The following is a 27744-nucleotide window of genomic DNA, read 5'->3' on the forward strand; positions in this document are numbered from 1 at the left end:
CCGGGGCTGGGGGTGCTCGGCCAGGGCTGGACTGGGCCGCGCCGCGCCTCCCCTCCCCGGAGCCCTCCTCGCGCCACCCCCCCTCCCAGCTTACCTGTTGCTGCCGCCGCCTGCCCCTGCTTCTTTTCAGGCTTCCCGCGAACATCTGATTCGCGGGAAGCAGGGGAGGGGGAGGAACAGGGGGCGGAGCGTTCAGGGGAGGGGAGGAGGGGGAAGTGAGCTGGGGGCGGGGTGGACAGCTGCGGGGCCCTCTTAGGCGCGGGGCCCAATTCAGCTGAATCGGCCTAAAGCCGGCCCTGCCCAAACCCCTGACCCCTCTAACCCCCCCTTCTCCCTGCCCCTGACTGCCCCCCCGAACCTCCGCCCCATCCAACCCCCCAACCCCCTTACCGTGCCACTCAGACCAGTGTGTCTGGCTCTGCGCAGCACCAGACACACTGCTGCATACATGCTGCCGTGCTCCCCCGCGGAGCCACAGCACCTCCCTCCCCCCCCCGCCGGCACCTGCCTTCCAGATTTGAACACCTCAAAATTCAGGAGTGCTCAAGCTCAGTTTGGGCAGCTGTTACTTCATTTCTCCCAAATCAAATATACTGATCCACTGTAACTTGCTGTAGAAAAAGTAGGATAAAATTGAACAAGAAATGCTTCCCAGTGGTTATTAGGACTGGAATTGCTATTTTCAACAGCCATTGCCTTTTTTGTTTGTTTGTTTGTTTAAAAGGAAGACAGTGATATTGCATTGGCAAATTCCCCATAGAAAGAAAGAGTGGAACAAAAGAATAATAAAGGCACCTCAACTTTTCCTCATTTATGTAGGACAGTCTTATAATATGCATCCAGATATCCTCCAATCACACAAGCTGAAAATTGTTCCACTTTACTGCAGTTCTGTAACCATATGGGAAGCAATCCTGTCTGTGTTCTGTGCACATCTAAAATTCCTGCTGAATGACCTGCCATGGGAGCGAGTTACCAGTGACCCAGGGCTGTGGCGGAAGGAGGGTGCAGGTGCGGGTGGGGAGAGAGCCCAGGGCTGGGGCGGCAGGAGGTGTGTGTGGGGAGCAATGGTGGGGGGGAAATGAGGGAGCCCAGAGCTGGGGCCGCGGGGGCGGGGAGGGAGAGCCCAGGGCTGGGGCAGCAGGGGGGTGGGGAGGGAGAGCCCAGGGCTGGGACGGGGGGCAGCCAAAATTTTTTTTGCTTGCGGCGGCAAAAAACCTAGAGCCGGCCCTGTCAGTAATATATCCCTACTGTTATATTCTTATTATTCGAGCATGGAATTATTATCCAGAGAGATTCTATGGTACAGTTTGGTTCAGGCAGGTGGCCATTCTCTGTTGGCCAGCCACAGAGCAGGACGCTCCTCTGTGCGAGGCTGTCTGCTCCGCTGGGCCAGGCTTCTTTCCCGCGCTCTCCCTACCTCCCGTGATGTCGGGATTTCTTTCGCTGAGAGAAGCCGATCAGGTTCCTCTTGCGGGCCGAGGCCTCAGTGTCTGAGAGATCGGCCTTCAGCCTCCCCTGGTTCTTCTCTGCCAAGGGGCACCCTGAGAGGCAGTAGTGAGCCGTGAATCTCCCCGTCACATGTCCGGAGCCATCACAGCCTGGTGTTGGGCACTTCCTGGAGAACAGAGGGGAAGCGGAGAGTTACACTCGGAAGAGACACTTTAAATGGGTACCAGCCCTGGAGAGAGATGGGCAGGGCACAAGACAGGAGCCCTGCTGCTGCCCATGCTGCTCATTACCCTATCTCTGCCCCACCAAACAGCCTCAGCCCTGGGCACTCAGAGAGTACTTGACGGATAGGAAGGACAAAGTTCCCTGCACAAATCTCACAGGACTCCAGTCACATGGGCGTGCTGCTTAACCGACAGGTCCCCTGTAGCCTGCACAGGCTGAAATACCCCCCATTCCTCATTAACAGCATCACTCTTCCCATGGGAATACCCTGGCACTGCGTGGCACTTGCTGAGCAGGTCACAGGCACCAGGTGTCATACTATCTCTACTCCTTCCCACTACCCAGATGACTCCTTAGGCCCCAAAGCCAGGGGAGTGAGGAGGAGTGAGGTCTCAGGGGATCGGTTAACGGGCTGGGGCTAGAGAAATCTTCAGGGGCCGGAAGATCTGAGTTTCTCATGACTTGTGGCTTTGCAGCATACATCTCCCACTGCTCTGGTTTTATGCTGCAGTGCAGGGGCCTGGCTCCTACCATTCCCGATTCAATGTGATCCTCTTAGAAGTCCCAGGAGAATGGGCCAGAAAAGCATTTGGAAGGGCATGGGGAAGTTTATTGCTACATCTCATTAAACCTACAGTGCTTTATAGCGCTCACTGATTTCAGCTTCTAAACAGAGGGCTAAGCTCCCCCAGTGATGCCCTGCCTCATCAGCCATGCCACAGATATGGTATGGTTGCCTGGCAGGGTGCAGGACCATGAGGCCACCACTGGGGGGACTCCTGGTGCACACGGGGCTTTTCCAGCCCCACCAGGCTTCGCCGCTGTGCGTGAGCTTCCGGCAGCAGAGGGGGCAGGTCCAGAGCAGGGATTACACACCCGGGGGGGCGTTAATTTAGCACATGCTACCCCTGCTCCCTTCAGCTACAGGGTCTCCCTGCTCTCGCTTCTCCAGGCCCGGGGGGAGGAGAGAAGGGGTTGCCTTGAGCTGGGGGAGCACCGAGAGGGACGGAGGGGAGGGCTGCCAGCTGGGTGGAAGGAGCCTGAGGGGTCAGGTTGATCTGTGGGCTGGGGTGTGTGAGCCCAGGGGACCCATAGCCAGGTGGGGGCTTCTGAGCTGTGGGAGGCTCCACGGGGCAAAGGTCAGCAGCCGCACAGGACTGGAGAGCCCCCATTTGCTGCCCCCACTGCCCACTGCCAGCCCAGCTGGGCTGCAGCCTCCTGCAGCAGCAGAACAGGAGGCCTGGACTGACCCCTGCGCTGCCTGTGGGGACTCACCTGTGGTGAAAGCTGTACTTGGAGCCTTTGGTATGAGGGATGCTCTTGCAGCCCAAGGTCGGGCAGCCCCCGTGGGCAGAAGCGGCTGGTTCCTTTGGCCCTAGAGCAAATGAGAGATGTGGTCATGGGTTCGGAGCCACAACAACCCGCCTGCTACCTCAGGCTAGCAACGAAGCTGCCGGGTGCCGGCACTTTCCACCACAGGTGATTGGTAAACACGCTGATTTTAAAGACTGCTGGCTCTGCAAGTTGGAGTGCTCCTCTGGAACTCCAGTCAGGGCTTTCCCTGCTTCTGGCCATCAGCCTGCTGCTGAGACAGATCCCAGGCCTCACAGCCCCAGTGCTGACAGTACTGAACCCCCGTTTGGGCCCAATCCTTCGCTCCCTCCTCTCCTGGAACTCACACGGAGCTCAGGGAGCTGTGCCCAGGGTCTGCCCCAGAGCACGCGGGGAGCAGATCTGCTGACTGTGAAGGTGCCATTTCAGCAGAGTCACTTTGCAAACCATCCCACAGCCTAATGCTGGGAATCGCCACATACCTGGGACGGCACCAGAAAAGGAAAGCGGAAGCGGTTCCATGGAAGAACCACCAGAGGTTGTTCCTGCTACTGGCGGTAAGAATAAAAACCTGCTGGGATCAGCGCAGGGACCAGTACACACCGAGGGCTTGATCCTGCTTCCATTGGAGCCAATAGTCCAAATTCTGCTCTCACTGACACTGGTATAAAGCTGGAGTAAGTCCATTGACTTCAATGGGAACACTGCAGATTCGGTCCATTGACAAAACACCCACTGCCGTAACAGGGCAGTGCGGGGCGATGAGATTTGCCGTGTGGAGTGCTGGTGCCAGCTTCCATTGAGAGAGGTGCACAGTGGGTGCAGTTGGAGTCTGTTCGGATACCAGCACTGCTCTGTTGGGGAGTGGGTATTCCTGCACTGCTCATGGTGTCAGTGTGCTCACTGGCCTGGGGGGCAGTGACAGCACAGGTTGCTATAGGTTCTAGCACTTACTGGCCAGGCGATGTCAGAGCAAACACTCCCAGGGTGAGGCCTCGGGCACAGCGCCGGCAGGATGGGCCTGCAGTGACAGCACTGGCATCGGCACCGGTACTTACTGAGAGGAGGCTGCAGCGGGTGTCCAGTTTTCGAGCACCATCCCACATGGTGGATATCCGGATGATCCGCATCGATCCAGAAATCATAGACGTGACTCCAGCCATCAAAATGGACCTGAGGAGACGAGGTGACAGGTCACTGCTTAACTGTCACAGCCCCCCTCTAATGAGTATTAAACCCACATGGGCTTCTTGGCAGGGTGGGATTAAAACAGAGGCATTGGAGGTCTGTGCTTTGGGCCCCAGCTCCTGGAGTCATGTGAGAATATCAGAATCTCAGCTTTCATTTCTAGCCTCATGGATGATGAAAATGTGACCCAGTGTAACAGATGCACACCAGAGTCTGCAGACAGCCTGAAACAATCACTCCAAGAGATGTGAACTTCCCCCATTCATCCTAAACTTGCTGCCACACCAAGGAGGGATGGGAGCAGGGTCATAGAGGTCTTCATGTGGCGGTGCCTTAATTTGGGTCTGCTCCTAGGAAGAGAAAAGCCTGAGATTCCCTACGGGGGTGGGCAAGCGGGCTGGCTGGCGCACGCACACACACACATATTTTGCACTCAAATCTTTCCATCAGTCACTATAAGATGGGGGTGGGCAGGAGGAGCAAGCTACAGGGGCAGTTAAGCAGAAAGCAGGAAACTCACCTTTATCCGGTAATCCTCCACGTCTTCCACGCTGGCCACGCGGATGAGGGAGGGAGTCCGCCTGTCCACCGCCTCCAGCTTCATGTTCACCAGAAAGCTGTGGGGCGGCCGCTGGGGCAGAGAATGCAGAGGGTCAGAGGGCAGCCCACAAGCTCCTATTTCCTTCACTATCACTCTCTGTATACCTCCCCCAGCCCCTCCCTCTTTGTGGGCTGGGTCTGCTACATCCAGCATGGAGCTCTGAACACCCCCAGCTTCTCTCCAACACACTTGCCATCAAAGGCTACGTCTACACTTAAAAAAATGACAGTGTCACAGCTACAACTACACTTACTACACAGTGTAGACAGAAGGTGTCTCCGTTGCTGTGGGTATTCCACCTCCCTGAGAGGCAGTAGCTAGGTCAATGGGGGTTAGGACGGCTTGACTACGTCACTCAAGAGTGTGGATTCTTCACATCCCAGAGAGATGTAGCTTTTCAGCGTAAGCCAGCCCACAGCCACAGACCTTCTGGCTTTAGAGGCCTCGGAGCTTAACGAGGTGAATAGAGAGGACAATGGCAATTTCCTGTAACATCTTTGGGAAATCGTACTGTATTGTGTATCTGTGACAGAGAGCCATTGGTGGTTCATTACTCTGCGTCAGCAACTCTCATCAGGCCTGACATGCTTACTACACCTAAAACGCTGTTGTCAAAACCTGTATCAAACTAACAAGTGGGGGAGAAGACACTGGCCTGGTGAGGCAGCCTGGCTTGCTGGCGATACCACACTGCAGGTGGGGAACCATGCAGCCTGTAAAAAAATCCCATCAGAAGGGAGAGAGACACGGGTCTCTCCCCAAGAGAGGTGGAGACTGAGGGGCTGGGAGCCCAGAGTGCGTCTCTGGAGTTTAATGAGTTGAACAGGCATGGTGGGAGCAGAAAGGGCCGGCTCCAGGCACCAGCAGAGGAAGCACGTGCCTGGGGCGGCACATGCTAAGGGGCGACATTCCGTCCATTCTTGGGGCGGCACAGTCCAGGTGGCTTTTTTTGTTGTTGTTTCTTTGGCAGTTCGGGCAGTAGTCCGAGCAGCTTTTTTTTTTTTTTTTTTTGCTTGGGGTGGCAAAAATGATAGAGCAGCCCTGGGAGCAGGATTGAGCCAATGAGAGGCCCAGGTCAATGCTGTGCTGATGCATGATGAAAACACTTTGCTCGGCGTGAGGGGCCTTTTGGGCTGGTTGGATGCTGCTATTGTCTGTCTGAAAGCAGCTTTCAGTGCATTGTGGTTATCTCCCATCACCCCTGGTCCTAACAAACCAGGCTGACAATCTGGTTTCCTGGTATCACGCCCCAAAGCCCAGGAGAGAGGAATTCTACACAGCTGCTGTTTCCTTCCCCCACGCAGGGGGTGGCACTGCCCAGCAATGATCTCCCAGGCTAGGGACAATATGTGGCAATGGTTTCTGTGGCTCAACCCACTAGGCAAACCCCGCAAGGCACAGACAGTTTTCAAATACGAGATCTGGAGCGTGAATTCAAATCCAGTGTCTGCAGGGGGCATGGGCCCAGCACCCCTGCTTTAATGGCCCATGCCAGCCCTGCTGAGACTCTATATGAGGGAGTAGCTATGTCAGATGCCACTTTAAAGACCCACATGGGAATAGAGGTGTCTCCAGAGGCCCAGTGCTCACCAGCCCGTGACTGCACCGGCAGAGCCAGCGGTAGGGCCAGGCACCGGCACTCACCACTTTAAAGGCCCAAGCTGGCACTGCAGATGCTCCGGTTTCCATCAGGTATTTTTCCCAGTTGAAGCTGTCAGGGTCGGGATAGTCTGGACAGGAAAACAATGGACATATTGAGTGGCTTCTCCTCTGGGGGGTGTCCCACAATTCCCTGCTCCCCCACAGGACCAATGCAGCATTTGGTCTGCACTGGGACCGGAGGGAACTCTGGAAACTCCTGGATGTGTATTAATTCCTTCCAGGGCCAGTGCAACCTATTAGGCGACCTAGGCGGTCGCCTAGGACACTAGCATTTGGGGGGGCGGCATTTCGGGTCCTTCGGCGGTGACCGCGGCGGCCAGATCTTCGGCCGCCCCGGTCGTTGTCAGCATTTAGGCGGAGGGAGCTGGGGCAGGAGGGCGCGGGGAGGGCCGCCTGCAGCAAGTAAGGGGGGGGCGGCACGCAGGGGAACTCCCCGCCCCAGCTCACCTCTGCTCTGCCTCCTCCCCTGAGCACGCCGCCCCGCTCTGCTTCTCTCCCTCCCAGGCTTGCGGCGCCAAATAGCTGATTGGCGCCGCAAGCCTGCGAGGCGGGAGAAATGGAGCGGTGACAGCGTGCTCGGGGAGGAGGCAGAGCAGAGGTGAGCTGGGGCGGGGAGCTGCCGCACGGCTCCCCGGGCCGGGGGGAGCTGCCGCGGGGGGGAGCGCCTTAGGGCGGGGGGTGGAGACCTGCCACAGAGCTCGGGGGTGGGGGCGCAAGGTGGAAGTTTCACCTAGGGCGCAAAACATCCTTGTACCCACCCTGATTCCTTCTGCGCCCCAAAGTCCACTCCTGGGAGGGGACGTATTAGTGAGTGACACCTGGGCCAGCGTCCGACAGCTTGGGCTCTCCCTTAACTCACTGGCTAGCCTGACAGAACCAGCACACTGCACATGGACGACTACAGCTAAATCCAGAGCATCCCCTTCCACTTAACATTGGTTCCCGCTGGCTGTGGCATGAGAGTAAAACATGGTGTTTTGAGTGCCCTCTAGTGGTAGTTCTCATTATAGTACTTCGGTACAGGAAATGTCTGTTGGACTACACTACCCAGAATCCTTAGCAAGGAACTGGGCGTGTTCTGTGTTGGGAAAGTGAGAAATAACACATGAGGGATTGCTGGCAGCAACCTCAAAGCCTGTCCTTATTTAAAAAAACTCCCATGGGTAAAATCTGGAGTTCCTTATTACTCAAGCAAAACTCCCCCCTGCCTTCAGCTAAGTCAGGGCGTTAGCGCATGGTCCCAAGTGTGTTCAATATACCACAGTGGGAGTTCTCTAGGGTTCAGCTCACGGAAGCCAGACTGGGATACCGACTCTGGCTGCGTACTCACCTTGAGGAGGCGTGAGGGGTTTCCCATGCGCTTGACACCAGCCGACTGGGTGGATGTACGGACTGCTGGGGTCGCACCTGCAGCACACACATACACGTTCATAGGGGATGCAGGTACAGTCACACCCAGGGCATGCACATGATCTCTCCATGGCAGTGCACAGGACCTCAGAGCCAGGGCAGGTGTCCTGCCAAAGGGATGGCACCAGCTGGGACAGCACAGCACATTGGTGGCTGGAGCACGGCCTAATAGCCATGTGCCAACCTAAGCATTCTACAACACAGTCTGTGGCTGCCCTCCTCCTCACCAGAGAGGAGTGGCCCCTATGACAGCAAGTCCTGGCAGGGTCAGTGCTACAACATGTGGGGCCCCAAATTTCCGAGAGGGAAATAAACGAAGCCCTGAATTTCACAATGGGCCTGTCTGCAAGTCAGATCTCGCTACTCCTATGGACCCACTGCTGGGAGAGGCAAAGGAGTGAATTATTCCCTGCCCCTTTACTACTGGAGAGGAAGACAGGGCCAGCCCGTGAAGTTTCAGAGGGAGGTGATCCATGGGGCTAAGTAGTGTGTGGGGCTTGAGGCCACTCCTGGATCGTTCACTCAGATCCCCGTGGAGCACAGCACGCTGGGACCTACAGTCTCCACAGGTCACACCTCCGTATTAGGTGTGACCTGGGTGGTGGAAATCTGTTTCATTGTCTATTCTGTAAGGGCAGCTCCTAGCCCCCTAGAATAGGCCTCAGCTGGACAAAATTTGGGCACTGTTGGCCTGAAGCTCTGCAGAGAAACACAACCCAAACCTTTGAAAAACTGAGGTTTTTAAAATGAAGGACAGCAACCTTTCCTTCTCCCAGAGACAGGGCATGAACAGACTACACCCTTGTTAAAGGGGCCATGCCCTGGACATCTTCTGGATAAGTGATGAGAGGTGGGCGTAATGGCTGAACATTCCCTCTCAGTGCTTTGAAACAAAGAAATTGGTGTAAGAACATAAGAATGGCCCTACTGGGTCAGGCCAATAGTCCATCTGGCCCAGTATCCCGTCTTTTGACAGCGATCGGTGCCAGATGCTTCAGAGGGAGTGAACAGAACATGGCAATTATTGATTGATGCGTCCCCTCTCATCCAGTCCCAGCTTCTGGCAGTCAGAGATTTAGGGACACCCAGAGCATGGGGTCATGTCCGTGACCATCCTGGCTAATAGCTCTTGATAGACCTATCCTCCATGAACTTATCTAGTTCTTTTTTGAACCCTCCTATGCTTTTTGGCCTTCACAACATCCCCCAGCAATGAGTTCCACAGATTGACTATGCATTGTGTGAAGAAATACTTCCTTATGTTTGTTTTAAACCTGCTGCCTATTAATTTCATTTGGTGACCCTTAGTTCGTATGTTATGAGAAGGAATAAATAACACTTCCTTATTTACTTTCTCCACACCATTTATGATTTTATAGACTTCTATCACATTCCCCCCTTAGTAATCTCTTTTCTAAACTGAAAAGTCCCAGTCTTATTAATCTTTCCTCATGTGGAAGCTGTTCCATACCCCTAATCATTTTTGTTGCCCTTCTCTGTTCCTTTTCCAATTCCAATATATCTTTTTTGAGATGAGGCGACCAGAACTGCACGCAGTATTCAAGGTGTGGGCGTACCATGGATTTATATAGTGGCATCATATTTTCTGTCTTATTATCTATCCCTTTCCTAATGGTTCCTAACATTGTTAGCTTTCCTGAGTTGTTACAGCTGTTTTAGACCCCATCATTTTATATTTATAGTTGGGATTATGTTTTCCAGTGTGCACCGTTTTGCACTTATTAACATTGAATTTCATCTGCCTTTTTTGTTGCCCAGTAACCCAATTTTGTGAGATCCCTATGTAATTCTTTGCAGTCAGCTTTAGACTTAACTAATTTGGGTAATTTTGTATTGTCCGCACATTTTGCCACCTCACTGTTTACCCCTTTTTTCAGATAATTTATGAATATGTTGAACAGCACTAGTCCCAGTACTGATCTTTGGGGGAACCTGCTATTGACCTCTCTCCACTGTGAAAACTGACCATTTATTCCTACTCTTTGTTTCCTATCTTTTAACCAGTTATTGACCCATGAAAGGACCTTCCCTCTTATCCCATGACTGCTTACTTTGCTTAAGAGCATTTGGTGTGGGACCTTATCAAAGCCTTTCTGAAAGTCCACGTATATTATATCCACTGAATCACCCTTGCTCACATGTTTGTTGACTCCCTCAAAGAATTCTAATAGACTGGTGAAGCATGATTTCCCTTTACAAAAGCTGTGTTGACTCTTCCCCAGCCAACTGTGTTCATCTATGTGTGTGATAATTCTGTTCTTTCCTATAGATTCAACCAATTTGCCTGGTACTGAAGTTAGGCTTATTATCCTAACATTGCCAGGATCGCCTTTTGAGCCTTTTTTTTTTTTAAATCAGCATTACATTAGCTATCCTCCAGTCATCCGGTACAGAGGCTGATTTAAATGATAGGTTACATACCACAGTTAGTAATTCTGCAATTTCATATTTGAGTTCCTTCAGAACACTTGGATGAATACCATCTGGTCCTGGTGACTTATTAGTGTTTGATTTAATCAATTTGTTCCAAAACTTCCTCTACTGACACCTCAATCTGGGACAATGCCTCAGCTTTGTTACCTAAAAGAATGGCTCAGGTATGGGACTCTCCCTCATATCCTCTGCAGTGAAGATGGATGCAAAGAATTCATTTAGCTTCTCCACAATGGCCTTGTCTTCCTTGAGTGGTCCTTTAGCACCTCGATCATCCAGTGGCCCCATTCTTTGTTTGGCAGAGTTCCTGCTTCTGATGTACTTAAAAAAATTGCTGTTAGTTTTTGTATCTTTTGTTAGTTGCCCTTCAAATTATTTTTTGGACTTCCTAATTATATTTGTACACTTGACTTGCCAGAGTTTATGCTCCTTTCTATTTTCCTAAATAGGATTTGACTTCCAATTTTTAAAGGATGTCTTTTTGTCTCTAACTGCCTCTTCTACTGTGTTGTTTAGCCATGGGGCACTTTTATGGTCCTCGTACTGTTTGTTTGTCTTTTAATTTGGGTATATATTTAGTTGGTGCCTCTAGTATGGTGTTTTTAAATAATTTCATGCTGCTTGCAGGCATTTCACTCATGATTATTTCTTTTAATTAGCTTCTTTCTTTTTGCGTAGTTCCCCTTTTTCAAGTTAAATGCTACTGTGGTTGTATGGGGACTGGGAGTGGCTGGCTCACTACAAAAGCAATTTTCCCTCTCTGGGTATTGACACCTCCTCATCAATTATTGGGAGTGGACCACATCAACCCTGACTGAACTGACCTTGTTCACACTGGTTCTCCACTTGTAAGGTAACTCCCTTCTCTTCATGTGTCAGTATATTTATGCCTGTATCTGTAATTTTCACTCCATGCATCTGAAGAAGTGGGTTTTTTACCCACGAAGGCTTATGCCCAAATAAATCTGTTACTCTTTAAGGTGCTACCGGACTCCTCATTGCTACTGTGGTTGGTTTCTTTGGTATTTTGCCCCTATCAAGGATGTTAAATTTAATTACATTACAGTCACTATTACTGAGTGGTTCAGCTACATTCACCTCTTGGACCAGATCGTGTGCACCACTTAGGACTAAATCAAGAATTGCCTCTCCTCTTGTGGGTTCCAGGACTAGTTGCTCCAAGAAGCAGTCATTTATGGTGTCTAGAGCTTTTATCTCTGCATCCCGTCCTGAGGGGACGTGTATCCAATCAATATGGGATAGTTGAAATCCCCATTATTATTGGGTTTTCTGCTTTGGTAGCCTCTCTAATCTCCCTGAGCATTTCAGTCACAGTCACCACACTGGTCAGATGGTCAGTGATTCCCACTGCTATACTCATTATGAATTTCTATCCATAGAGATTCTATGGGACCGTTTGAATCGTTTAAGATTTTTACTATATTTAACTCTGTGCTTTCACATACAGTGCCACTTCCCCCACCAGCGCAACCTACTCTGTTATTCCTATATATTTTGCACATTTCTATACATTTTGAACCCTGGTATTGCTGTGTCCCATAGATATTCATCATTCCACCAAGTTTCTGTGATGCTGCCACTCTCCAGGAGTGTGGTGAGAGAGTCAGAGATTGCTGGTTATGAGGTTGGACTTAGAGATTCTGCATTTGTAGCAGAGTTTAACTGTGCAGAATTAATCCACAATGGCCCTGAGCTCAGCTGCAAATTTTGGCTCGAGGTGTGAACTTTCTCAAAGTTCAGATGGGCTCAGAACCAGGGTTTGGTTCAGGCCTGTCTTTAGAGTTATTTTAATAAGAGACATAGAATCATGGACTAAAAGGGACTGCAGTGGGGAACGAGAACACTTAGGCCTGCTTGGTCCCTTTAAGGTTTGACATTTCCTCATGCTTGCAGGAAGAAATTCACTTCCTCAGGACAGTACCAGACAATTGGCCAAGACAAGTGCATTATCCACATCCCGGGAAGCATCCAGTATCAGTCACTGCAGGAGGCAGCACGGTGAGGCAGTGCTGGAAGGTCATGCCCATGTTCTTACCAGTAGTCATAAGTATCATCCCAGTTGTCAAAGTGCACCAGAAAACGATTGTCCACCACGTCCGTCACCGTGGCAACGCATATTAAGGAAGGGTTCATGCGGTCCACGGCTTCTAGTTTTGTGCCCACCTGGAATCCCGTGGGAACGGCATTCTGGGGAAAGAAGAGAAACAGGGTAGGTGCGTCTGGGCACCAATCAGTTTGCTCTTATGGCTATGTCCCCACCATGCCCTGAGCAGCTGCTGGCCGGCACCATATGGAACACTTGAGCAGTAACCCCGTGCCCTTCATCTGAGGGGCTCGAAGTGCTTTTAACATCAGTGAATTTAGCCTCACAGCACCCCTGGGAAGCAGGCACAGGTATGGAAACTGAGGCACAGGACATTTACATGACGTGGCTTAGGTCGCACGGCAAGTTGCTCACAGATCTGGGAAGATACAGATGAATCAAGACTGCCAGGCCCCTGCTAGATGCTGCGGTCCCAGACAAGAACAGCTTCCCTTAGAATTAGGATCTATAATGTCACTTGTTTCCACTGTTGCTTTCCAATCTCTAGCAACAATCTTTATTACTAGGGGTTGACGTGAGGAAAGACAGTGGTAGTATTCTCATCCTAAATCTCCCTCACCTGCACTCCCCTCCCACCTGGTCCACAATTCCTGCACTCCCCTCTCATCACGCCCACCTGGTCCAGTCTTCTCAGATATAACATTTACATAAAACCCTGTGTCATAAATACTGCACTGACAGAGCTGAGTGAGAAATCGTTGCGATAATCACACACCATTTGTTGGTATTGAATTTATCAGTGAGACAACAATGGATTGTTATTATTTATTGTTTAAGAGCTGATAAGGTTTTTTTCCAAACATTTTGAAAATGTCAGCAAAAAGTATATTTTGTTCAGGGTTCTTTGTAAAAATATTCCAGGTCTCACCCCCCACCACCACCTCTTTCTCTCCCTTTTCCGTTCCATTTTGCCTCTGAAAAAAGGAGAGAACATGGGAGAAAGAGGGAGAAAGGAGGATACAGGTGAAAAACTGACCTTTTTTTGGTTTAAAAAAAAAATCTAGAACATTTTTTTAAAAAAAGAAAAATTTTCCTGGAAATATTTTTAAACAAATACTTTTGACCAGCTCTGTCTGTGGCTACATCTACATTTATGGCGGCAGATAGAGTATGGGCACTGCACGTCCAGCTAGCGCGGGTATAAGTAGCAGTGTAGGCGGTGAGGGACGGATTAGGTGAGTCGAGTGGAGTAAGCGCGCTACATGCCTGAACCCCCTGGTATAAATCCAACACAGATCTCTACACACCCAGGCAGTGCCTCCCATGTCTACACTGCTGCCTCCTACCCTGCCAGAGCCTTTCCCCACTGCTGGAGCCTTTCACTGCGGCATGTAGCTACACATATACTGCCTGTACTCCACACGGCACCTTAAGTGTAGACACAGGCTGTATTAGAGATGGGTCCAAACAAACCTCCCTTACCTGAACAACCCCCAACATTGGTGACACAGTCACTAACATACAGTGTTCTTTGTGTGCACGGTGCATGAACAGGTCGATCCTGTTCTCTGTGGGTCGACCCCCATTTCAGGAGCAGCATTACGATTGGGAGGGGATTGGGGGGATGTTGGGAGGAAGGGGCCAAAGCAAATGCATGTGAACGTAGAGGCGTTCGCTTGGAAGGAGGAAGAAGAGGATCTGCCACTCACATTGTTTGGGGTCACAAAGAGGTGCCTGGGAGCTGCCTGAGCCTTCATTATCCTCAGATAGTTCGTCCAGCTGAACTCCTCCTCCTTGTAACCTAAACACCCTCAGGAAAAGAAAAGACAGAAACAAACGTACAGAGAGAGCAGCAACACCTCCACAGGCCAGCAGGACCCGCAAGGACAGGTGTGGTGCCTTTGTGCTGTGCTTCAAAACACTGCATAGGCGTCAGACTGGGGAGCCAACATCCGGCCACTGCCTCCTGCCCAGCATCTACCCTTCTACCATCCTGCAGCCATCCTCACTCCCGAATGGGTGCACATGGCAGCGTAGTGGTTGTGGCACCTCCTATACTCAGAATGGGGAATGCTGCAGTACTGGTATTAGCCACAGGGGCAAAGGGCGACAAGCAATCTTAACGCCCATTGGTCTGTGTGCTCAGCCCCTCGCCGGGTCAGGCCCTACACATCTGCTTTTCAGTGCTGTCCACCATACTCCTGGCTGGAACCATGACACCTGGGACTAAAAGGCTCAGCATCTGAGCAGGATTCGAACCCAGACCTCCAGAGGGGACAGACGCCTACTTTAACATTCTGTGCCATGCCCTCCCACATGGGAGAATTTGACTCCTCCCGCTGTAGCAACTCTGTCTCCTCTTCTCCCCACAGGCCTCCACCCTTGGCTTGAGCACTGATGAAGACATAACCAGCCTTCTCCTGCTCTCAGGGGTCCCACACGCTCCACACATCCTGACTGCCAGCACACAAGGGGAAGGCCCATCTGGAGCAGCACCCACAGTCCTGAGGTCACTGACCTCTTACCTTTGGGGGGCTGCAGTTTGTGCCCCGTCTCCTCAGACCAGCCGGCAGGATGAATGTTGGGGGAGTCGGCGTTCAGCCAGAAATCATGGCATTCGGAGTAGCCGTCAAAGTGCAGGCGCATCCGATAACCACACACCTGCAGCGAGGAGGGGAAGGGAACTGAAGGATGAGCGCACCCCCAGCTGCACTGCCCCATGTGTGCTCTAACCCCCTTCAAGCAACATGTGCCTAAGAAGTCTGTCCGGCAGCCCACGCACAAGCACCATCACTTACCTCCTTGATAGCTTGCTGAGAAGGCCGGGGAGCCATATTGACACGCTGGTGTCAGGAATCAGGAAATGCATTTGAAGTCTGGGAGATCTGTGCGTTTAACATAGGAACAGGGCAGGCACTGAGCCACTGGCCCCAGTACTTCTACTCTCAGCAAAAGCCACAGAAAGATTCCGACTTTACCGCTGGCCTTTCTTGTCAGGGCACAGGGTGAAATGGTGACGCAGTCAGCCCTGGTGTGGATCCAGGGTTATAAAGACCTCACAGCGGTAGATTTCCCCCCTCCTTCTCCCAAGTGTTTTGCAAGAGGTTGTTGCCCTGGCAAAAATATGCCAGCAGCAAGAAACAAACAAAACGGCTGCTTTGTGGAATTTCTCACCTTGAAGGAGGATTGAGTAGACTTCAGCTGCTGGCCCATGAGTGCTGTAGGTCACGGACTGTGCACCTTACACGAATGTAGTGCAGATGGAAGGGTTTGGCCTGACAGCCTAGAGACTGAAGGCCTCTGTTTATCCACAGAACGGGTGCAGATCGGACAGTGGAAGAACAAGCTCCTACTCACTGCCCCACCAACGTGGCTCAGACTGTCCAAGAGTGATCAAATCAAGGGGCCATAGGGTACTTCCATCTCCATGGTCTATTCACTCCTGGGTTCCTCTGATGACCGTGCTAACATGGCCGCCAACCGAGATGGTGATTCTGCGATGTGGCCACCTGTCCTCTACCAACCCCCCTGACACCCTCAACTCACTTGACCTACACCGCCAAACCACCAGCGCATTTCACAACCAGCAGCTTGGCCAGGCGACGTCTGGGTGACTGCCAGCCAGCCCTGGGTTTGAACGGATGGCCTAATGGTGAGACCCAGGAGTGGTCTCCTGAGCCACCTCCTGCACAGCATTTCCTTTCTCCCCCTGGAAACCCCTCACACAACATGGCTGTGAGCACGCGTGGGGAAAGGGCAGCGGAGAAGCTGGGAAAGGCAGGCAGGAGCTGTCGGCCTGTAGCTGCGGCTGCACAGGAGGACATGGAATGGCAGTGTCACACTGAAGACCATCAGAGGAGGGAGGTTCTGGAACAGCCGCCCAGTAGGAGGAATGGGGACAAACCACGCAACTAGTGTCAAGTTGGAGCTCAATACGTTTATCAACAGGATCACGTGACCGGGTTCCCTGAAATAGCAGGAGACTGGACTTGACGAGCCAGGAGGTTCCTTTCAGTCCCACATCTTACCTCAGCCACAGTCAGGATGAAGTACATCGAAGGGTGCTGGGGATCGATCCCCTCCAGCTTCATCCCCACCTTGAAGCCGTTCTTGTGCTGGGCAACTGACTGGTACTGAAAACGTGAGAGAAACAGACCTGCTCCAATCACTCATCACAGCCCGTTGGAGGACGGAGTCCTGGGGTTAACCAGTGGGTTTTTTTTGTTTTTTAAAGCCATTCTCTGTTTTCTGTGGTTTGTTTCTCTCATTGCCGACAGGACAGGAAACACGACAGCACTGGCTTGCCATGCACGCTCCCCTGAGTGCTCTCTATTGCCCAGCCTAGAGATGAGCCTCCCCTAAGTACGGGGGTGTTTGCAGCTGGAATTGTGGGCTCATCTCTTGACCAGACAAGGGCAGGAGAGAGCGGTTCATAGAGTGAATTAGACTCACGTTTTCCCAGCCAGCGGGCAGCTGGCGAAGGTCGGGGTGGGGCAGAATCAAGGGGATGGAGGAGAAGGGCATTGACAGGGCCATCACTCTATAGCAGTGGTTCTCAAACTTTTGTACTGGTGACCCCTTTCACACAGCAAGCCTCTGAGTGCGACCCCCCCTTATAAATTAAAAACACTTTTTTATATATTTAACACTATTATAAATGCTGGCTGCAAAGCTGGGTTTGGGGTGGAGGCTGACAGCTCGCGACCCCCCATGTAATAACCACACGACCCCCTGAAGGGTCCCGACCCCCAGGTTGAGAACCCCTGCTCTATAGGGCATTTACTGAGCAAACAGACTTTGAGTGGGGGGCAAAGGTCACAAAGGGGAGGGCTAGAGCAACGCTGGAGAGCGGCGGAGGAAGACAATTGGTTACCCCAGGACGAAGGATTGGGCATTGCCCACAGCTAGGAAAACAGGAACGAGATGGAGAGGAGATGAGAAGAGAAAAAAGGAAAGGAGAAGAAGAGGAATCGGAAAAGAAAATCCCAACTCACTTCTTGGAACAGATTTAAAGGGGCAGCGATGGCTTTCTGCTCCTCCAGGTAGGATGCCCAGGACCAGCCTTCTTTCTTCTCCTCGCTGGAACCTGAGCTCGGAAGAAACGCACACACAAGCCACTCAGAGACGCGGCTGAAGATCCGGTTAGTTTGCTTTGGAACCGACCCTTGAGCTGGTCCAGGCAAGGAGAAAGGCAGACCAGCTCCCCCCGCCTCACCCCAGCGTGCAGTGCGCAGGGTCCTTCACCAGCCTCCAACCACTTTCACCCGCGTTCGGAGATGGGGGAAGGCAGAGGTGGGCTGCCCAGTGAGTGATGCACCTTGACGAAAAGGGCTGTATCCTGCTCTCCGTGACCTGCTCCCATCCCCAGTGACCTCAGGCACCGCCCTCCAGGTGTAACACTGGGCCAAAGCCCTGTCTGTCCATCTGTTCAGCTGGAAGGAGGAGATGAAAAGCCATCTCCCATGCAGACCAGACCCAGGCCAGTATTCTTTCTATCCCTCTACATGGTGTCACTGCCTATAGTGGGGGCCCAGGGTCATGCAATAAAAGAATCCTACTGTATACAGTGCAGAAAACCCTGAGGAGAACCCAGATACATTCTGCAGCCAGCCAGCATCGACGGCTGAGACTTTCAAAGCCTCCAGTAGGAGAGAAATGCCCAAGTCCCATTCCTTTTAATCCAAGCAAAGGTTCAGGAACAGCTGTAAAAACAAGAGGGAGTCCCCAAAGCAGCCAGAGACAGGCCAGCTCCATTAGCACAGGGACTAACCAATTGGCAAGGCTGAGTGTGAGCTGCTGCATTTGTACTGGTATGTACCTATCTGAGATGTTTATCTGGCTCCCCTCACCGTAGAACCTGAGCACCTTGCAATTTTTAACATATTAAAGACCCCTGGGAGGAAGGCAAGTGCTACTAGCCCCATTGCACAATGGGGGAACTGAGGCACAGAAAAACTAATTGACTTGCCCAAGGTCACAGGAAGTCTATGGCAAAAAAGGGATTGAGCCCAGGTCTATCTAACCATTGACCCAGCACCCTAACCCCTGGGCCATCCATCCTCTCTTCACTGGGGGAGATCTCTGGTGGGAAAGGGGCTATAGGAACCCAAATCTTAATCCTATCAGTAGATGCATTCAGAGACCGGACACGGGACTAGACGAATCTTGGGTCTGAACCAATCTGGCAGCTCCTATGGCTAATCATCCATGCGATACAAGGTAACAACATTTCATCAGGGGGATTCAGGCGGCATCATGAGCTACAGGAATGCCCCCATGCCCCTGGGATGTTGTCAGCCGGATGGCGAGCAGGTCACTTAGCTGACTTCTACCCACCTGTAGCTGCTGCTGCATGGGAAGCAGCCACCAGAGACTGCCCTGCCACACCCCTTACCATGCTGGTTCATGCTCCACTCTTCGCTCTCCGTGTTGCTGATGGTGGGGTCTCCCCCCGAGTTCTTTCTCTCTTCCTGCTTCTCCTCCTAACCACGAGAGTACAGAGAAAGGATGTCAGTCACTCACCACCCTTGTAATGTCTCAGACCTTCTTGGATTATGACGGCGCTCAAGAATTTTTGGGTCCCCAAATCCAAGAAACGGACAGCCAAGAGGATCTGGCTTGTGAGTAGACCGAAGCTGTCGGAGAGGGATTTGGGAGTGGATTTGAAAGGACCTCACTAAAGATGGATTTATTGTGAGCGGTGCCGTCTTATTTTTTCGGCCAGCGGGTGCTTTATGCCCCAGAACGCAGCATCTGGATCACTGAGGCAGATGCGCTCTGGTTTGTAAGTGCAGTTTCCCAGTGTTTCATGCTCACGAGGCCAGGCTTCTCGCAGAGCTCAGGGCTGGGGGTTGACGTGTTCAGCATCCACCACTGTGGCTCAGTTTTCAAAAGGGCTCAGCACCCAACGTCCACCCAGGCGCTGAGACCTCTGAAAATGTGGCCCAAGATGTCTACAGGACTCGAGGGTCAGTCCCTTTGGATGTCTATTTACCCCTCTCTCTTTCTGCTCTTTGGAGTTAAGTTGTCAGTTTCTGATTAATACTTGGACATATAATGGATATTGCACTGACAATTATAAATAAAAAAAGGGGGGGAGGGACACACACGCACACACACACACGCACACACAGAGACATGATGGCAGGGTACCCTAGCCTCTCCACTGACAAGTATCTGTGTGTGATCTTGTCCCGTCCGTGCCGGCCCTCTCCCCTACCATTTGCTCGGATTCATATTCCTCCTCCTCCGAAGGGCTCTGGTAATCCTTTCTTTTCCGTTTTTTCACCGGCTTGAGGATTTCGGTGGCGTTAGTGCTGCCGGCAGAGTTCTCCACTATGACAGACCTGCGGGGGAGAAGGGACCGTAATGCCCATCAGCAGAGAGGAGCCACACTGCACATTGGCAAGAGATGGGATGTCAGCAAACTTGGTTCGAAGGGGCCTGGCAGGGAGGGAGGTTGTGTGGCCAACACCAGTCTGAAAAGCAACTGCCTTTTCAATCCCTCCTCCAGTGCCTATACACCTGCACACACATGCACAAACATATATGCACGCACGCACACGCACACACACGCACTGTTCCTCATGATTAAAATGAGCAATCTGCCAAGAACGTGTGTCTTCATGTGGTCAAAATTAAGAGATGAGCCTGAACCACAATCCTGCATCCAAGTATCCTCGAACGCTGGGGTATCTGAAATCCAAATCTGAATCCAGATCCAAATAGACTGATCTTTATAACGGTCTGGACCAAATGCCTGGATCCAAGCAACCCAGAATGACAGGGCACTGGAGATCCAGATCTACATGTGGTGGTCTGCCCTCATCTGTGAGCTGGGAAATCAGATGAGGGAAAACGTGTCCTTCGGGGACCAAGGTGAGGACGCCTTTCCCTGGGGAAGCTTCTCATAGCGCCAGGCGCAGCCCGCTCCTGCACTGAGACCACAAACGATCTGAGTGACAGCTTGGCCCCGCTGAAATCAATAGCAAAACCCGCCCTGACTTCAGTGGGCTCAGGGGCATCCTGCGCGTTTGCTTGAAGAATAACCTGCCCACAGGAACAAGAGAGGGGTCTCCCAGCCCACGCAGACACACGCCTGTATCCCCCTCTCCTCTAGAGAACAAAGGCTGGTCTGAGAAAGACAGGGTTTGCCTCAGCACGTTTCCCCCTGAAGGTGCAGGTTCTTCTTCCCCCACCTGAAGCAGCGTCTCCTTTACCTTTCCTTGAACTGCCGATGACAGTGTTCGCTGCAGAACCCCCTGCCCTCCCGGGCCCCCTCCGACACATGTCTCCGGCCACAGGTATCGCAGTGGCACATGCTCTCTGCTGTCGGCAGCTTGAGCTGTTCGGGCACGTCTGCGTCAGGAGAGAGTGAAAGGGACATGAACTCCAACGGGCGAGAGCCGCCGGGGCAGGAGAACAGCACAAGTCAGAAGACACCTGCCTCCCATATGGCTCGAGGGTGGACGTAGGCACCACACACATAACCCGGGGGAGGCTGAAGCTCTCTTTCAGCCCTACCTTGGGGTAGGATTGAGGGAGGCACTTTGGAAGCAGGCCCTGTGGTCAGCAGGGTCCAGTGTACAGTTGCTTGCTGAGCTGGGCTTGGACAGGATGGACCGTCTCACTCCTTGGCAAGAAGATCATGTGGAGAAAGCCTCATGGAAACTCTGCCTGAAATGATGCATTGGTTCCAGCCAGCCACTGGGGTTTTGGGACAGGGCAACATGTCTGTTGAGCTACTGGCCCTCCAGAAGACACCAACAACAAGTGGATAAAGGAGCCTTCTGGATTTCCCACTAGGGAAAGCCAAACACCCGTCTATGGGGCAGGAGTGGGGATCTTTCTGGAAGGGTTGGGGAGACAGAGCTGCAGTGGCTCCAGAGCCCATTGTGACTTAGCCCACCCCCACCCTCCCTTTAGGGTCTGAGATCACTTCAGAGGAGAGGCACCAGCAGAAACCCACCCTCCCCATGGCCCAGTGTGACAGAGATATTAACACCACCACTGACATGAATACCGTTTCCACATGCTTAAAAACATCGGAGCCAAAGGATCCTTACCCTGAGCAGCAGCTGGATTGTCTCTGCTGGTGGGCGCCACCTCCGACTCCCCATCTCTCTCCGCATGACCATCCTTTAGGGGCTCCACAGGGGGGATCTTATCAGCACTCACCACTTTCAGCGTCCCATATTCATTTATCCGAAACTGGGTTATTAACGCAAACACAAAAGGGAAGAAAGATAAAAGCGTAACCCACTGGGGAGTGTGCGACAGGTCCCCCTTTGGGCCCACCCACAAGGGACAGGAGTCTGGGACAGCCCCACCTAGGAAGCCTTAGCTCAAGTTGTAGCAGCTTGTGATTTTTAAATGTGAAGGTTCCTAGTTCAATCCCCGGTGTGTCAGCCAAGATGGCGGCCATCACAAAAACATAAGGCAAGAAGGACTAATGGACTCAGACATAACATTGTTGACCCGTCTCCCCCATGAAAGTCAACCCTTCCCCTGGTGCTGGACATGCCAGGTCAGCCCTACCAGGTGAGAGAGGGGCAAAGAACAGGATGGGCATATGGGAGCTGTGGGGTCTCCACCCAGCCCTTTAACTGACCCACTGTTCAACCTCAGGGAAAGCTTTTCACTTCTATGGAGAGGGCAGGGTTTGGCCTGGTGGCTGACATAGCAGGGAGGGGCAGAGTGCTGTCTGGAGGCTGGAACAGCCCGGAGGAGGCAGGGTACTGGATGAGGTAGTGGAGGGGATGGGGTACACTGGTTATTGTAACAGTCTAGGCACCGCAGCTGTGTGTTGTGCATGGATCACTAGCACTAAGCTACCGAGCCAGCCCCAGTGGGTGCTTAGTATAAACACCAGCCGAACTACCTCTAAAGATAGTCCTGACTGGATACCTTTAGGGCCAGCCTTTCAATGGTGGATGCCATGGTTTGGCCTGCAAAAGCGTACAGGCACTGGCACCACATCTGTGCTCTGAAAGGCCACTGGGCCATGCAAAGCCACTGAGGTCTGCTCCTTCAGCGTGTGCAGTTACCTGTTTGTGGGCACACCTGCAGCATCCTCCATCCAAAGGTGGCTAGAGATTTAAAGGGCTCCCTCTCATTCTCTGCTAATGAGGAACAGGCTCAGAAGGTAGAATCCTAATGACGAACCTGGAGGGCAGGACCCCAAGAAGAGGCTCTTATTGCCCTAATAAGAAAGCAGCTGCATAACCTGTCAGTTCATAATTCTCCGTGGACGCGCCCAGCCAGGGTTAAGGGTGCTAGTGTACAGGGGTCTGGCTTCCCCCCACACTTACTCTTAAGTTGCTGCCAGGCAGAGTGGCCACGCCATCTTTCCACTCCAGTACCCGGACGGTGTTGCAGGTCTGCACCCCGCTGATCTGGGGGATGACGGTCGCCGTGATTGGCTCGTTCCCTGCCCCCCTCTCCAGTCTCTCGGCGCCTGCGCTTCTCTGCTGCTCCCGGGGAAATCGCTGGATCTCTAAGGTGCTGGCGGGGAGGCTGATGGTGGCTGTGTTTGCTGGAGAAGGGTGAAAAGGTAAAGAGGGACAAACACTTCATATACATGCAGCAGGCACGGGGTGGGGCAGCAGCCAATACAGCACAAGGGGGTGAGGGATGCCAGGCACACGGTCTGCGCTCACTCTGTTCGCACACCTGACTCTTAGGTTTGCGCCAGGGGTTTCCTTGAAAGGTGTCAATCCGCCGGGTCTGACCTGCCGTACAGCTGCAGCTACTTGTTCTGTGTCCTGCAGAATCAAGTCCCAATTCTGAGCTCAATACACCTCAATGGGGGGGGGGGGGAAGGGAGCTGCATGCCACCTCTGCAGCCCCCTGGTGAATTCTGGAGGGACACAGGGCAGGAGCTGCAATGGGAGAAGAGCAGAGAGGAGGACTGAGGCCAGGTGGGAGAAGGGAGGGGAGGGGCTGAGCACTGAACTGTTCATTGGGTTCCAGTTAGGAATAACTACAGGAATAACAGGGCCTGATTCTCCTTTACACTCAGACTCTGGACCTGAATGCGGGTGCCAGTTACAGCTACACCTGGAAAGCCAGCACACTGTAAAGGGCCACAGTGCAAATGAGAATCAGGCCCAGGACATTTTAAACTTCATCTACACCAGTTAGAACCAGCTGGATGAGCACCGTGCCTCCGTCCCCTCCAGCCCTCTGAGTCTGCTCAGCACCCCCATGAGGGCCAAGGCTGGAGCTGCGCCCCCAGAAAGGTGTCTGACTCCCTGGGCTATGGAGCACAATGGGCCCAGGCCTGCGCCTGAACAGCTGCAATGGTTGGGAACAGCAAATTACATCCCTAGCTAGTGAAAAAACAGCAGCTGCTCCTCACAGACAAAGGTCTGGTCATAGCAACCCAGGTTTTGGTTCCTTCATGGCAGGATTGCTGCAATGGAAGCCACCTGGAGGGCCAGATTCCCTGATCGGCCCCAGCTGCTCTGCATTGCTCAGATGGTGGAAAGTGACCGTATCCAGGCTGGAGGCGGCCAGCGGAGAATTCCTCCTGCGCAGGGTAACCTGTGCAGGTGTAAAGCTGGCAGAAGTGGATGTAGCGTGCTGCGGGCCATAGAATCATAGAAATGTAGGACTGAAGGGACCTCGAGTGGTCATCTAGTCCAGGCCCCTGCACTGAGGCAGAACTAAGTATTATCTAGACCATTCGTGACAGGTGCTTGTCTAACCTGCTCTTAAAAACCTCCAATTACAGCGATTCCACAATCTCCCTAGGCAATTTGTTCTAGTGCTTAACTACCCTGACAGTTAGGAAGTTTTCCTAATGTCTAACCTAGATCTCCTTTGCTGCAATTTAAGCCCATTATTTCTTGTGCTGTCCTCAGTGGATAAAGAGCACAATTTATCACCCTCTTCTTTATAACAACTTTTTACATACTTGAAGACTATTATCATGTCCCCACTCAGTATTCCATCCTCCAGAAAAAAGAAACCACATTTTTTCAATCTTTCCTCGTAGGTCATGTTTTCTAGCCCTTTAATCATTTTTGTTGCTCTCCTCTAGACTTTTTCCATTTGTCCACCTTTTTCCTGAAGTGTGTCACGCAGAACTGGACACAAGTGCTGAGTAGAGCAGAAAAATTACTTCTAGTGTCTTACTTCCAACACGCCTGCTAATACATCCCAGAATGATGTTTGCTTTCTTTGCAACAGTGTTACACCGTTGACTCGTATTTAGCTTTCTTTTTTTACATCATTTTGTATAAGTGCAACTGATTGTTCTTTCCTACGTGGAGTACTTTGCATTTGTCCTTATTGAATTTCATCCTATTTATTTCAGACCATTTCTCCAGTTTGTCAAGATCATTTTGAATTCTAATCCTGTCTTTCAAAGTGCTTGCAGCTTGGTATGATCCACAAACTTTATAAGTATACACCCTATGCCATTATCCAAATAATTTAGGAAGATATTGAATAGAACTGGACCCAGAACAGATCCTGGAAGGACCTCACTCAATATGGACTGTGGGATCTCTCCCATCCTCCACAAGTTCTCAAAGATAACTGCTAATGGCTCAGCGATCTCTTCAGCCAGTTCCTTAAGTATTCCAGGATGTATTTTGTCAGGCCCTGCCAACTTGAAGACATCTAACTTGTCCAAGTCATTCTTCACTTGCTCTTTCTCTATTTTAGCACCAGATCCTACCCCGATGTTCATTGTCCAATCACAGCTAACAGTTTTGGTGAAAAACAAACAAAAAAGGCATCCAACGCTTTGGCCATTGCGGTATTTTCTGTTATCGCTTTCCCCTCCCTCATTGAGTAATGGGCCTACTGCGTCCTTGGTCTTCCTCTTATTTCTCAGAGGTTTGTGAAATATATTTGTACGGTGGAGCAGAGGTCTCCTGCGTCTCTCCTTCACTGGGGTGAGTTAGAGCAAGCCTTCAGCTGCTCTAACATCCACCAGGGCTTCCAGGAAGCTCTTCCCTGCCCCTCCATTTCGTGCAGGCAAAGCTTGGGCTGCACATTCAGCCCAGCAGCTGTAGCTGGCCCAGAATGCAATGGCCCAGCTGCTAAGTCAAAGTGTGTGAGAACGCCCCACTGCTCTGTGCCCCGTCCTGGCTCCCTGGTCCTCATCTTGAAACCCCTCAATAGGCTCCATGCCAGCTTCCTACTGGAAACCCTCACCCGGTCTTTCTGCTCCACTCCAAAGTACTGCAATCAACAGGCATCGGGCTACTACCTGCGCCCAGAACATACATTGACAGGGATGAGCAGAGCTGCCGATCGTCCTGACTGGCTGGTGGGTGTTAGCAGCATGTGGGAACCATGCTGGATCATCCTCCACCAGGTGCTAGTTAACGTCTACTTTACCCCTGGGAACTGTACTGGGAACCACTTTGACGCAGGAGTCCTGGGAGAAGCACCAGCTCTCCAATGGCCAGGAACGTCTCCAGGGAGGCACAAGTCACCCCCTTGGCCAGGAGACAGAGAAAACCTAAGGAAGCACCTCAAAACCCTTCCTAGCAGGGGTCACTCTCAGGGCTTATTCTGCACAGCTGGGTACAGGAAGGAGGGAGATGTAGGGGAGGAAGTGAAAGAAAGACGGGATGGGAGTGAGAATTAAAGGGGAGGGAGAGAGTGTGCGAAGGGGCTGTGGGGGGAGGATATGGCCTAGATAACTGAGCTGTAGAGTTATGTGCAACCATATCCAAGGGCTCTGATCCCCCGTGGTAGCCCTGACAGTGAACCCTAGGTGCTGTTACCCTGCCAGCACCCTGAGATGCGGGGACAGGCCTGGCCTCAGTTTCCCTGGCTTGCCATGTATCCGTTGGATGGATCAACACAAGATCTTAAACAAGACTAACACTTACAGCACAAGCATGCCCAGAACGCCATCCCGGCCCCAAGCCCTGCTGCATGTTCCATGGGGGAGAATCTGCTATGCAAATATTTCCTACAGTTTACAAGCCTATTATTGTAAGTTGCCTTCCCCTCCCATGGCTGGTCCAATAGAGGATAACAGCCTACTGCTGCTGTCTAATGGGGGTGCTCTCGAGGCTCAAGTGATAGAGCTCCGTCCCAGAGGAGGGGATGACTCCATGAATGGAGGAAACATCCCAAGCTATTTGGAGAAAGGAAGGATAGTTCCATGGTTATGGCACTAGTCTAGGTCTTGGGAGACCTAAGTTCAAGTCCCAGCTCCACCACAGACTTCCTGAGTGGCCTTAGGCAAATCACTTAGTCTCTCTGTGCCACAGCTGCCTTTCTGTGAAATGGGGATAATGGCACTGCCCTGCCTCACAGGAGCATTGTGAGGATGAACACATTTGAGATCGTGAGGTGCTCCAATACTGTGGTGATGGAGGCTGTCTAAGGTACCACTGATAACTACTCAACCGCTGGCGTCTGGAACACCTACCTGGGATGATGAAGGCAGTTGCGGGCAGGTGTGCGTTCTGCACTGTGTTCTCGTTGGCGACCAGATGGACGCTGACCTCCCCGGTGGCATTCCCCTTGGTGCTTCTCATGACCTCCATTTCCGCTCTGCCATCCATCACCCCCGTTGGGCAGGTGGCATAAACCTGGAATCCAACCAGCAGGCATGGAGGCCAGTTAGAGCCTGAGTGGTATGAACTCAGGGAAGGAACAAAGACAGAAGGAGCTGGAACAGGAGTCAGTCTGACGAACAGCGTGAGAACACTAACTATGGGTGGCTCATAGTGCCACCAGTCCCACTCCCCCCAGCAGGAGCTCACACGATAGACAACAGCATGAAAGTCATGACTTTTCCTCAACCATTGCTCAATATATTGTAGCCGAGGCCCTGCTGTCAGACCAGGAGAAGGCACGGCTTTTCCTGGCATTAGGGACAACTTTTTTTAAACAACTTGATTCTTTTAATTAATATTCTTTTGAATGGTTAGGGAGACTGAACTTTGCTACGATGCCTGATTTAAACCAGAGTCCACAAACGATCCCTAGTCCTGGGCTACATTCCCTCTAAGCTGTGGGGACGTGCAGCAGGCTATCACAGGCTGCGCAGGCGGGGAGAGGCATCTCTCCCCCGGTGTCAGTCCTGGAGCTGCCACAGCCAGGGAGATGCACCTCTCCCCTGGCCCTGGCCCTGGCTCCAGGCTGCTGCAGTGAGAGAGGCCTGGGGGAGTCCTCTCTCCCCACTGTAGCCCTGGGACAGCCTGCATTCCAAACCCCTCATCCCCAGCCCCACCCCAGAGCCCACACTCCCAGCTGGAGCCCTCACCCCCTGCATCCCAACCCTCTGCCCCAGCCCTGAGCCCCCTCCTGTACCCTGAACCCCTCATCCCCAGCTCCATCCCAGAGCCCACACCCCTAGCCAGAGCCTGAAGCCCCCGAA

At 52.2% G+C, this 27744-nt stretch overlaps 1 protein-coding gene across 1 annotated transcript in view; it reads right to left on the minus strand.

Annotated features, from left to right (window-relative positions):
- Positions 1-26926, minus strand: part of L3MBTL1 (L3MBTL histone methyl-lysine binding protein 1) — a 47755-nt gene extending 20829 nt beyond the window's left edge. The window contains exons 1-17 of the mRNA XM_026656825.1: positions 26791-26926; positions 22700-22923; positions 21455-21599; positions 20609-20747; positions 19609-19735; positions 18784-18871; positions 17384-17475; positions 16418-16522; positions 14915-15050; positions 14099-14199; positions 12381-12532; positions 7791-7867; positions 6443-6528; positions 4718-4828; positions 4068-4182; positions 2953-3052; positions 1421-1618 (exon numbers count right to left, since the gene is read on the minus strand). Coding sequence (XP_026512610.1) covers positions 1421-1618; positions 2953-3052; positions 4068-4182; positions 4718-4828; positions 6443-6528; positions 7791-7867; positions 12381-12532; positions 14099-14199; positions 14915-15050; positions 16418-16522; positions 17384-17475; positions 18784-18871; positions 19609-19735; positions 20609-20747; positions 21455-21599; positions 22700-22923; positions 26791-26926 — 2132 coding nt within the window. The remainder of the gene's footprint in view (positions 1-1420; positions 1619-2952; positions 3053-4067; positions 4183-4717; positions 4829-6442; positions 6529-7790; positions 7868-12380; positions 12533-14098; positions 14200-14914; positions 15051-16417; positions 16523-17383; positions 17476-18783; positions 18872-19608; positions 19736-20608; positions 20748-21454; positions 21600-22699; positions 22924-26790) is intronic.
- Between the last annotated feature and the right edge of the window lie 818 nt (positions 26927-27744).

This window comes from Terrapene carolina, unplaced genomic scaffold (assembly GCF_002925995.2).
Source record: "Terrapene carolina triunguis isolate 2854851 unplaced genomic scaffold, T_m_triunguis-2.0 Scaffold233, whole genome shotgun sequence".
NCBI lineage: Eukaryota > Metazoa > Chordata > Testudines > Emydidae > Terrapene > Terrapene triunguis.